General features: G+C 37.6%; 1 protein-coding gene across 1 annotated transcript; it reads left to right on the top strand.

The window, feature by feature from the left end:
• Positions 1–7,121, top strand: LOC142162887 (uncharacterized). Its single transcript, XM_075219929.1, has 8 exons — positions 1–392; positions 606–865; positions 931–1,100; positions 1,824–2,062; positions 2,177–2,206; positions 2,295–2,542; positions 2,934–3,167; positions 6,736–7,121. The coding sequence occupies exons 1-8, from the start codon at positions 1–3 to the stop codon at positions 7,119–7,121; spliced, it is 1,959 nt and encodes a 652-aa protein (XP_075076030.1).
• Positions 7,122–12,464: the final 5,343 nt, after the last annotated feature.

The raw sequence follows: 12,464 nt of genomic DNA on the forward strand, positions 1-12,464 counted from the left end.
ATGACTCTTAGTTCGGCTAAGGTAATCTGGGACTTTCTAAAAAAAGAATATTATGGAGATGATAAAATTCGAGACATGAAGGTCTTAAACCCGGTGAGGGAATTTGAAATGCAAAAAATGAAGGAATCTGAAAATATTAAGGAGTACTCAGATAGACTTATCAATCTAGCAAATAAGGCAAAGTTACCTGGCGCCGAACTTTCTGACAAAAGAATTGTACAAAAAATTCTTGTTACTTTACTTGATAAGTTTGAAGCAACAATTGCTTCGCTGGAAAATACAAAAGATCTGTCAAACATTAGTTTGGCGGAACTTTTAAACTCTTTGCAAGTACAGGAACAAAGAAGATTGATGAGGAACGAGGGAGCTGTTGAAGGATCTTTGCAAGCAAGGTAACTATTCAACTCTGGCAGCAAGGGCAAAAAGAGTTATTCTACGTCAACAGAAGTTGCTGCAACTGATAATAGCAATAACAATAAAAGTGGAAAATATCTACCTTGCCAGCATTGCTGGAAGAGAAACCATCCACACTTCAAGTGTTGGAGAAAACTTGATATGAGATGCAGAAAGTGTCATAAACTTGGACATGCAGAGACTATTTGTAGAGATAAAGGACCACAACAATCAAATGAAGCACAAATTACAGAGCAACAGGAAGAAGAGCAATTGTTTGTGGCGACATGTTTTGCAAGCAAAAGTTCAAGTGAAAGTTGGTTAATTGACAGTGGTTTTACAAATCATATAACTCGTGATAAGGAAATTTTCAATGTGTTAGACAAATCTATAATCTCTAAAGTCAAAATTGGTAATGGTGATTATCTTTCTGTCAAAGGGAAACACACATTAGCTATTGAAAGTTACTCAGGTACAAAGTTAATTACAGATATGCTCTTTGTTCCTGAAATTGATCAAACAATTTGTTGAGCGTAGGGCAGTTTTTGGAGAATGGTTTCAAGCTTATTTTTGAGGACAGGATGTGTGTGATCTTTGATCCAAAGGGTCAAGAAGTCTGTCGAGTTAAAATGAGAGGAAGAAGTTTTTCCTTTGATCCAATGGATGAAAAGTTGGCTGCCTATCCAAGCCACGTGATAACTGCAGATGTATGGCACAAGAGACTTGGGCATTTCCATTAGATGACACTCTTTTACATGTCAAAGAAAGATATGGTTCAGGGACTACCACCTATGGAGGAGGAACACTCAAACTGCAACACATGTCAATTGGAAAAGCAAAGCAGGATGCCTTTTCCCTAGGCAACCTATAGAGCATCAGTGAAACTTCAATTAGTCCATACCGATTTGTGTGGACCACATAAGACTACTTCTCTCAAAGGAAGTAAATATCTCATAGCATTCATTGATGATATGACAAGAATGTGTTGGATTTATTTTCTCCGATTCAAATCTGAAGTACCTGAAGTGTTCTGGAAATTCAAAGTGGCTGCAGGATGCAAATGTTGAGATCAGATAATGGTACTAAGTACACATCGGATCGATTTGAAACGTTCTATGAAAATGCAGGAATTGAGCATCTACTCACTGCCCCATATACTCTGCAACATAATGGGGTTAGTGAAAGGAAGAATAGAATGATAATGGAGATGTCAAGGTGCTTGTTGTTAGAATAGTTATGTAAATACTAAATAGTAGTAAATAACCTTAATCCCATATGTATTAGGAGTATGACATATTATGTATATATATATAGGGCTCATTGTATCTAGTTTAACATATGAGAATAATAGCAATAATATTTTCTCCCGTACTTTCTCACATGGTATTAGAGCAACCGTGAGAAAATTTATCGCTGTGCATAAATTCCAGCGACTCTGGGAAGAGAAACAGTCATCCGGAAGCCCTTTTTTCGGGCAAAAACAGTCTGTCCGCAAGAATAATACTATCCGTCAGTGTTGTGCAAAAAAACCAACACCACCGGAAAGTAAATCAGAGCTGGGCGACCAACCCAATAAAAAATCTTCGGCAAAACAGGCTGCACGCGCCCCCACGCGCCGCTGGAAGAATTTCTCCGGCGAAGATCCGAAGCCCACGCGCCGGCGTGTGAGGTACTTTCCGGGTATTTTTTGATGAAGTTCCTTCAGAGCAGTTGGATCGACCTCAAATTCCGAGCCTACCCATAATTTTATTTTTTAATTCTGACCATTTTTGAGTTTTTCCAGTGACTACACTGATTTTTTTCGGCAGCTACAGTAATTTTTCGGCAAAAACAGTGTTTCTTTCATCTGTTTTAGCGAGTTTTTAGTTGATTCTTTCTATTATTTGGTGATAATCTTATAGACATCACTTCAATCCAACGATGTCTTTGGGAGTCGATGACTTCGGGTCTAAAAACCAGGGTTCTGGCAATTCCGGTGTTATGATTACCTCAGAACCTTTAATGAGAAGTTCAAACTACTTAGCTTGGGCTTCGTCTGTCGAGTTGGGGTGTAAAGGTCAAGGTGTTCAAGATCATATAATCACGAAGTCTAGTGAAGGAGATGAAAAGGCCAAAGCACTTTGGGAGAAGATTGATGCTCAATTATGCAGTATTCTGTGGCGATCTATTGATTCCAAGTTGGTGCATTTGTTTCGTCCATTCCAGACATGTTATTTGGTTTGGGAAAAGGCTCGCACTTTATACACTAATGACATATCTCATTTCTATGATGTGATATCGCGGATGACAAAAAAAGAAACATGAATTAGATATGTCTACTTACTTGGGACAAGTACAAGCAGTCATGGAGGAATTTGAGAAGTTGATGCAAGTTTCTGCTAGTGTTGCAAAGCAGTAAGAGCAGCAACAAATGATGTTTCTAGTTCTTACTCTTGCTGGGCTTCCTAATGATCTTGACTCAGTATGCGATCAGATTTTGGCTAGTCCGACTGTCCCCGCAATTGATGAATTATTCTCTCAATTACTTCGCCTTGCTGCAGCACCAAGTCACCTAGTGATCTCATCACAGACACTTGACTCATCTGTTCTCCCATCCCAAACAGTGGACAATCGTGCATCTCATACTATGGAGAATAGACGAGGAGGCGGTCCTTTTGGAAGATCTAGACCCAAGTGCTCTTATTGTCATAAACTTGGACACACTCATGACGTGCGCTATTCTTTACATGGCCGCCCACCCAAAAATGTTTATATTGCTCAGACTGAGACTACAGGTAACCATGGATTTTCTTTATTTGAAGGGGAGTATAATGAGTTCCTTCATAGACGTTTAGGACATCCAAGCTTATCCAAGCTTCAGAAGATGGTGCATAGTTTGTCTAGTTTATCAACATTAGAGTGTGGGTCGTGTCAGCTTGAAAAATATACCCGAGCCTCCTTTCCTCGTAGTATTGAGAGTCATGCAGAGTCTGTTTTTTCTTTAGTTCATTCTGATATATGGGGTCCTAGTAGAGTCAGTTCAACCTTGAGATTTTGTTATTTTGTTAGTTTCATTGATGATCATTCAAGATGTACTTGGATTTTCTTAATGAAAAATCGTTTTGAGTTGTTTTCTATATTCGAGAATTTTTGTGCTAAAATTAAAAATCAATTTGGTGTTTCTATTCGCACATTTCACAGTGATAATGCCTCAGAATATTTATCCTCTCAATTTCTGTAGTTTATGACTTCTCAAGGAATTATTCATGAGACCTCTTGTCCTTATACCCCTCAGCAAAATAGGGTTGCAGAGAGAAAGAATATGTGCATTATTGAGACTGCTCGCACACTTCTCATTGAATCTCATATTTCGTTGTGTTTTTGGGGCGATGCAGGTCTCACAGCTTGTTATTTGGTTAATCAGATGCATTCATCTCCCATCCAAAATCAGATTCTGTATGCAGTATTGTTTCCCCAGCCACCCTTATACTCTGTTCCCCCTCGTGTTTTTGGGAGCACTTGTTTCGTTCATAACTTAGCCCCTGGGAAAGATAATTTAGCTCCTCGTGCTCTCAAGTGTGTCTTCCTTGGTTATTCCCGTGTTCAGAAGGGATATCGTTGTTACTCGCCTGATCTTCATAGGTACTTTATGTCCTTTGACGTCACATTTTCAAGTCTAAACATTTCTTTACCTCTTCTGACCATTCTGACCACCTTGATATATTTAAGGTCTTACCTATACCGACCTTTAAGGAGTCTACTATAGCTCCTCCTTCACCTTCCGCCATGGAAGTCTTACCAATTCCAACCGTAGGGGAGTCCAGTGTGGCTCCTCCTAGACTCCCCGCCACAGGAACACCACTCTTGGCATATCATCATCGTCCGCACCCAGAATCAGGCCCAACTAATTCATGTCCTGTACCTGACCCTGCTCCTACTACGGACTTGTCTCTTCCTAGTACACCGATTTCACTTCGGAAAGGTATACAGACACCCTTAATCCTAATCCCCATTATGTCAGTTTAAGTTATCATCGTTTGTCATCACCCTATTATGCTTTTCTATCTTCTTTGTCCTATGTTTTCATCCCTAAGTCTACAGGTGAAACATTGTCTCATCCAGGATGGCGACATGCAATGATTGACGAGATGTCTGCTTTACATACGAGTGATACTTGGGAGCTCGTCCCCCTTCCTTCAGGTAAATCTACTGTTGGTTGTCATTGGGTGTATGCAGTCAAGGTTGGTCCGGATGGTAAGGTTGATCGTCTTAAGGATTGTCTTGTTGCCAAGGGATTTACTCAGATATTTGGGCTCGATTACAGTGATACCTTCTCTCCCATAGCTAAGATAGCATTAGTCTGCCTTTTTCTATTCATGGCTGATGTTCACTATTGGCCCCTCTACCAGCTGGACATTAAGAATGCTTTTTTACACATTGACCTTGAGGATGAAGTTTATATGGAGCAACCACCTAGGTTTGTTGCTCAGGGGGAGTCTCGTGGCATTGTATGTCGCTTGCGCCGGTCACTTTATGGTCTAAAGCAGTCTCCTCGAGCCTGGTTTGGTAAGTTCAACACAGTTATCCAGGAATATGGCATGACTCAGAGTGAAGTTGATCACTCTATATTCTATCGTATTCTACTTTGAGTCTCTGTATTTATCTGGTGGTCTATGTTGACGACATTGTTATTACAGGCAATGACCAGGATGATATTACTAAATTGAAGCAACATCTTTTTCAACACTTTCAAACTAAGGATCTGGGCAAACTAAAGTATTTTCTAGGTATTGAGGTCGCTTAGTCTAGCTCAGGTATTGTGATCTCACAACGGAAGTATGCCTTAGATATTCTTGAGGAGAGAGGGATGACATGTTGTAGACTGTTGACACTCTGATTGATCCAAATTCTAAACTTCTACCAGGACAGGGGGAGCCTTTTAGCGATCCTACAAGATATAGGCGGTTGGTTGGTAAATTAAATTACCTTACAGTGACAAGACCTGACATTTCCTTTCCTGTGAGTGTTATGAGTCAGTTTATGAATTCTCCGTGTGATAGTCATTGGGATGTAGTTGTTCGCATTCTTCGGTATATAAAATAAGCTCCAGGTAAAGGTTTATTGTTTGAGGATCGAGGCCATGAGCAGATCGTTGGATACTCAGATGCTGATTGGGCAGGATCACCTTCTGATAGATGTTCTACTTCTGGATATTGTGTCTTAGTAGGAGGAAATTTGATATCTTGGAAGTGCAAAAAACAGAATGTGGTTGCTCGGTCTAGTGTAGAAGCAGAATATCGAGCAATGGCTATGGCGACATGTGAGCTAATTTGGATCAAACAATTGCTCAAGAGTTGAAATTTGGTGAGATTAGTCAGATGGGACTTGTGTGTGATAATCAAGCTGCTCTTCATATTGCGTCAAATCCAGTGTTCCATGAGAAAACTAAACACATTGAGATTGACTATCACTTTGTCAGAGAAAAGATACTCTCGAGAAATATTGCTACAAAGTTTGTGAAGTCGAATGATCAACTTGCAGATATTTTCACCAAGTCCCTCACTGGTTCTCGTATTAACTACATATGTAACAAGCTCGGTACATATGATTTATATGCACCAGCTTGAGAGGGAGTATTAGAATAGTTATGTAAATATTAAATAGTAGTAAATAACACTAATCCCATATGGATTAGGAGTAGGACATGTTATGTATATATTTAGGGCTCATCGTATCTTATTTAACATATGAGAATAATATCAATAATATTTTCTCTTGTGCTTTCTCACACTTGTTACATGAGAAGGGACTACCAAAAAATTTATGGGCAGAAGCAGCTAACACTGTTGTTTAGGTTGCCTACAAAAGTAGTGGAGGGAAAGACCCATTTTGAGGCATGACATGGGTATAAACCTTCCTTAAAAAAAATAAAGATCTTTGGTTGTTTGTGTTTCTCTTATATTGCATAGGTTAAGAGAAACAAGTTAGACAAGAAAGCTGAACCATGAGTGTTTATTGGTTACAACATAGTCTCTAAAGCTTACAGAATTTTGCAGCCTCATACAGGAAAATTTTTGATAAGCAGAGATGTATTTTTTATGGAGAATGAGCAATGGGACTGAGAAGAAGGTAAGCAAAAGCAGATTACAAGCAATCTACCCGATTTTGATAAGAACATTGATCATCAACCTGTGAGAGGAACGAGGTTACTCTATGACATATACCAGAGATGCAATGTGGCTATTTTAGAGTTGTATAGCTTCAAGGAAGCTATTTCATATCCTAAGTGGAAAGCTGCAATGCAGAATGAGCTTGTAATGATTGAGAAGAGCGAGACCTGACAGCTTGTGGAATAACCTCAAGATAGGAAGACCATTGGTGTGAAGTGGGTTTACCGCACGAAATTAAATGTTGAAGGTTCTGTTAACAAGCTCAATGCTAGACTTGTTATGAAAGGTTACTCACATATTTTTGGAGTTGATTATTCGGAAACCTTTGCTCCAGTTGCTAGACTTGATACTATAAGATTGTTACTAGCTATTGTTGCTCGAAAGAGTTGGAGATTCTTTCAATTAGATGTCAAGTCAGCTTTTTTAAATGGTTTTCTACAGCAGCAGATTTATGTGGAGCAGCCTCAAGGTTTTTCTGCAAGGGGATATGAAGATAAAGTTTATCTATTGAAGAAAGCCCTTTATGGTTTAAAACAAGCTCAAAGGGCTTGGTACAGTCGAATTGATGAGCACTTGTAAGGCTTAGGTTTTAAGAAAAGCCTAAGTGAATCAACTCTCTTTATTAGAAAAAGAGATTCTGATATTGTAATTATATCACTTTATGTTGATGATCTTCTTGTAATAGGCAACAACCTTGAAATGATCGAGGAATTCAAGGCAGAGATGAAGAAAGTATTCGAAATGACAGACTTGGGAGAAATATCTTATTTTCTTGGAATGTAAATTCATCAAACTCAAAATGAAGTGTTCATTTGCCAAAAGAAGTATGCAAGAGAGTTTATGAAGAAGTTCAAAATGGAAGATTACACGTCTATGAACACTCCAACAAATCAGAAAGAGAAACTGGTCAAGGATGGTGGTAGTAACAAGGTTGACGAGGCTAGTTACAGAAGTATGATTGGATGTCTTATGTATCTCATTGCCACTAGACCTGGTATTCTTCAGGCAGTAAGTGTATTGTCTAGATTTCAAAATTGTGCGAGTGAAACGCACACGAAAGCATCCAAAAGAGTGATAAGGTACGTCAAGGGAACTTTGGACTAAGGTGTTAAGTTTTCTAGGTGTCAGACTTTCAAGTTGTATGGTTATTCTGATAGTGATTGGACAGGTTCAGTTGATGATATGAAAAGCACTCCAGGTTATTGTTTTAGCCTTGGTTTAGGATGTTTTTCATGGTGCTCAAAGAAGCAGGAAATCGTAGCACAATCAACTGCAGAAGCTGAATTCATTGCTGCAACTGCAGCAGTTAATCAAGCTCTTTGGTTAAGGAAAATCCTGTTAGATCTTGATCTTGAGCAACTAGACAGCACAGAAGTGTTTGTGGATAATCAGGCAGACATAACAATTTCTCATAATCCAGTTTTTCATGGTAAAACCAAGCATTTTAATATCAAATTGTACTTTCTTTGGGAAGTGCAAGAAGGAGGAGAGGTGAAATTGGTGTATTGCAGGTCAAAAGATTAAATTGTTGATATGTTTACAAAGCCATTTCATGTTAATAGATTTGAGTTTCTTAGAAGCAAACTTGGAGTCTGCAATTCTTGAGGCACGAAGAGTGTTGCAGTTGCCTAAAAAATTGCAATGTTGCTGCAGTCAATAAAATCAGGAGTTTAGTTGGGCTGCAGAAATTGAGGAATACACACCAGATTGTGTTGACTCTCTTGTAGATATTTAGGATTCTGTTTTTCTTTTTGAAAGTTTGTTAGCTATCTTCAAGTTCAGTTCCTCCTTTTTAGTTAGCAGTAGAGTTGTTTAGCATAATATTAGCAGTAAGACTTTATGTATTTAAGCAAACTTTCATGATCAATAAAAACACAAACCTTTCAAGTCACTTTAGTGCTCTCTGGTGTCAATAGCATTAACAGAAGTACTCCATCAGTTTCATTTTATATGATACTATTTTCTTATTAGTCTAGCCCAAACAGTGACATATTTCTACATTTGAAAATAATTTAACTCTAAGTTCTCATTTTACCCTTAAGAAATTTTTCTAGCCACACAAATGTGGTGGCATTTTTATGACCACGAGTTTCAAAAGTCTTATAGCCACACAAATGTTATTGTATATTTAAGACTACAAGTTTTAAAAATCTTCATTTTTTCCTAAAATTTCAGGCTAAGTCAAACAACGTTACATCAAGTTGCAACAGGGTTGTATTATTATGTGACAAGATAGTCACCTTTTTAATTCTTTTTTTTGCTAAGGTGTAACATTTATTAAAGCAAACATATGCAAGCTAGAAACTGGGAATTCTGAGAACATGACTTGTGGATTTGAGGTGGTGTTTCCTGCTCTATTAGAAAAAGCTCAAGATTTAGACATTGATCTTCCCTATGATGCACCAATCTTGAAGGAAATTTGCGCAAGGAGAGAGTTAAAACTTACAAGGTAGAATTCACTTCTCAGCACTGATATTGCCCAAACTATTTCTTTCAAAGCATAATTCACTTGACTATATATATATATATTTGGATTTTCAGAATTCCCAAAGAGCATATGCATACAGTTCCAACATCGCTGCTATTTTCATTAGAAGGATTAAGGGACTTGGATTGGCAAAAGCTTATGAAGCTACTAATGTCCAATGGGTCATTCTTAACATCCCCTGCATTTGCTTATATGGAAACAAATAACGATAAATGTTTGAAATTTCTTCAAAATGTTGTGGAGGAGTATGATGGAGGAGGTAATGGGTCATTCTTAACATCCCCTGCATCTACTGCATTTGCTTTTATGGAAACAAATAACGATAAATGCCTGAAATTTCTTCAAAATGTTGTGGAGGAGTATGATGGAGGAGGTAAATTAACTTATTCACTTGGTTAACCTAATATTTCGAGGTGAAATTTATAACTAATTTCTATTTTCTCTAACAATAATGATAGCAATGATTTTAGAAGCCTCAGGTTACAAGAGAAACACATATTCTAAAGTTTAAACAATGGAAATGAAAGAAATAGTTTAGTTTGGTAAATTGAATGGGAATTAACGTGGCTTGTTCAGGTTACACAGATGCTAAAACTCACTGTAACACGTGATAATATTTCCTCTCATTATTTTGTGGAAGAGTTCAAGGAGATTTTGAATCATGTCTACAGGTACTTTGTTGCAATTAAGTTGTCTCTCCATCTTAGAATATTAAAGCCTATAAATTTAACAAATTAATTAAGAGCTATTCATTTCTTACGCTGCAGATATTGGAACGAAGAAATTGGAATATTTGGTGCACGGAATTCAAAGCTATGTGATATCGATGATACATATGCATGGCAATCAGGCTGTTGAGGTTACATGGATTTAAGGTTAATCCAGGCAAGTTGAAGGAAAAAAGAAGTCGTCGTAATATTTATATTTATAGAAATAATCCTGCACAGATCCACTAACGTAACGTCTTTAATTTGGTGACAGATGTGCTCAAGAACTTCAAAGAGAATCATGATGAGTTCTTTTGCATATATAAGGGGTGAATTGGACAAGTCACCGACTGCAATGTTTAATCTCTATAGAGCTTCGCAAGTTTCATTTCCCAGAGAGAAGATAATTGAAGAGGCGAAGAGCTTTACCTACAAATTCTTGTCAAATCTTGATCTTGGACAAATGGGTAAAAATATCTAAGGATATCCCGCGGCGAGGTAAATAATGAAATAACGAGACTTTTATAGTGTTAATGTATTTTGATTTCGAATATTTTCACCGCCCAACAGGCCAATTCTAACTATTACAGTAATATTTCTGTCAAATTGTAGAATTAATATATAGGAGTATAAGCTTTTGCTAGTAATAGGAGATATATTTAATCCAAAAAGATATGTAGACAAGTCAAATGGTGGCAAATCGAAGTCACAGTGAAACTATATTAATATTTCTTCGTATTTCCTTAAGAGAAAAGTTCCTCTGTTTTGAATACTAGAAGGTTGTACATAGTAGCTCAAGTATTTGAGTTGCATCTAAACTGCTAAAGGAATAAAGTTGTATGATTTTCACAGCAAACACTAAACATCTTAACAAACTGATTTTGAATTGAAGTCTAATATTATCCACATGATTGACCCCCCCCCCCCCCCCCCGGCAAGTAAAGTTACGGATGCACCATAACGAGCTTGTCCTGGAGATAGTGAAACTGCTTTTGATTGGGGAGGCTCTTGGTTAGTGTATGGGTTAAAATCTTACCATAAGATGTTCTTAAAAGGAACGATAAGGGGTCGACTGAGTCGTAGTCGTGCCCACGGGGCGTAATAGCAAAAAGCACCTCGGCCATTGCCGGGGTCAAGCAGTCAGAACGCTTACATCGCAGAACAAGTGTAATGTTTGGGCAAGTACTGAAGGGTACAGTCATGAGAAAGTACGCCGGTTAAAGACTATTGGATAAAAGAGAAAGTTGTTAATATATATAGAGAGGGGATCTTGGCCCAGAGGGGCAGACAACATTTGTAGTCATCGTTATGGAATCAACAAAGAGAGATATCTTAGTCATCAATAGCTTTCTCTCTTCTCCTTCTGTGTTCCCACGAGTATGGTTCAAGCCTGTCATAAATATAAGCTTATCATTTACATTTGATGTATGATAATCATCTTAAGAAATATTATACAAGCTTGTTCTTCTTCGACTCATGCACTATGTCACACCTCCTTTTTCCCGTAGGGGATGGGAGTTATTCCAATTCAAGTGACATTAATTGAAATGGGATTATTTATTTAATTTTAGAGTCGCCACTTGGGATAATTATATGGTGTCCCAAGTCACCGGTTTATTTTAAATCCCAAATCGAGGAAAATTGACTCTTATTTATGGTCTGCGAACACAGAAGATCGAGTAAGGAATTCTGTTAACCCGAGAGAAGGTGTAAGGCATTCCCGGGTTCTGTGGTTGTAGCATGGTCACTCAACTATTATTAATTTACTTAATTATCTGATTAATTACATGTTTTAAACTTATTGTGCATTTTTATCTTTTAGCCTCTTTTAGTATTTATGGAATTATTTCTGGAACAAGTCACGATGTCGTACACTTGTCATTTTGGTACACGTTGCAAACCGCGCCACATGAAATGCACCTGCGATTTACAACATGTTTATTTTATTATTATTCGAAGCTATGGTCGGGTCACATGAAATGTACACCCGAATTTGGATTTATGTATCGTGACCATGCCACGGGAACCGTACCCATAGTCATAATAATTTATTATTAATCGCGCCTAAAGCACTCTAACGGTGTTCATTATTCTTCCTAAACTTTGAGATTATTGTAAGGGTATGAATTTTGGAATTTGTTGTGGAAAAATGATATAACTTAATTATTAAACTAATGGCCAAGGTATGGAGGTAACCGGTATTATTCGATATAAAAGAAATGAGTCTGCTTGTGATTATCTTATTTAGTAAAAATAGCACGGTATAGCCAGTTTTCAGACTAGTCATTCAAAAATAGCCAGCGTTTACGAAATCAATAAAAAATAGCCACTATTTTGCTGCAACAGAGACCGGTCCAGCATAATATATTGGAGTTCGGTGCACCTGTGTATGAACTCCAACATATTATGCTGGATCGGTATAATTTGTTGATTCCAGTATAATATACTGGAGACTGGAGCACCAGTGCTCCAAACTCCAGTATATTATACGGGACAATTATACTTGCTGGAATTCCAGTATATTATGCTAGAGTTCTAGTGTACTTATGTTGGAACTCCATCATATTATGCTGGACTTCTAGTGTACTTATCTTGGAACTCCAGTATAATATGCTGGAGTTCAAGCATACTTAAGCTGGAACTCCAGTATAATATACTGGCGTATTTTTCGGGTTTTGAACAGTGTTTTCGCTCAGATTTATCTTTACATGAAAAGTGGCTAAATTT

This window comes from Nicotiana tabacum, chromosome 1, assembly GCF_000715075.1.
Source record: "Nicotiana tabacum cultivar K326 chromosome 1, ASM71507v2, whole genome shotgun sequence".
Classification (NCBI taxonomy): domain Eukaryota; kingdom Viridiplantae; phylum Streptophyta; class Magnoliopsida; order Solanales; family Solanaceae; genus Nicotiana; species Nicotiana tabacum.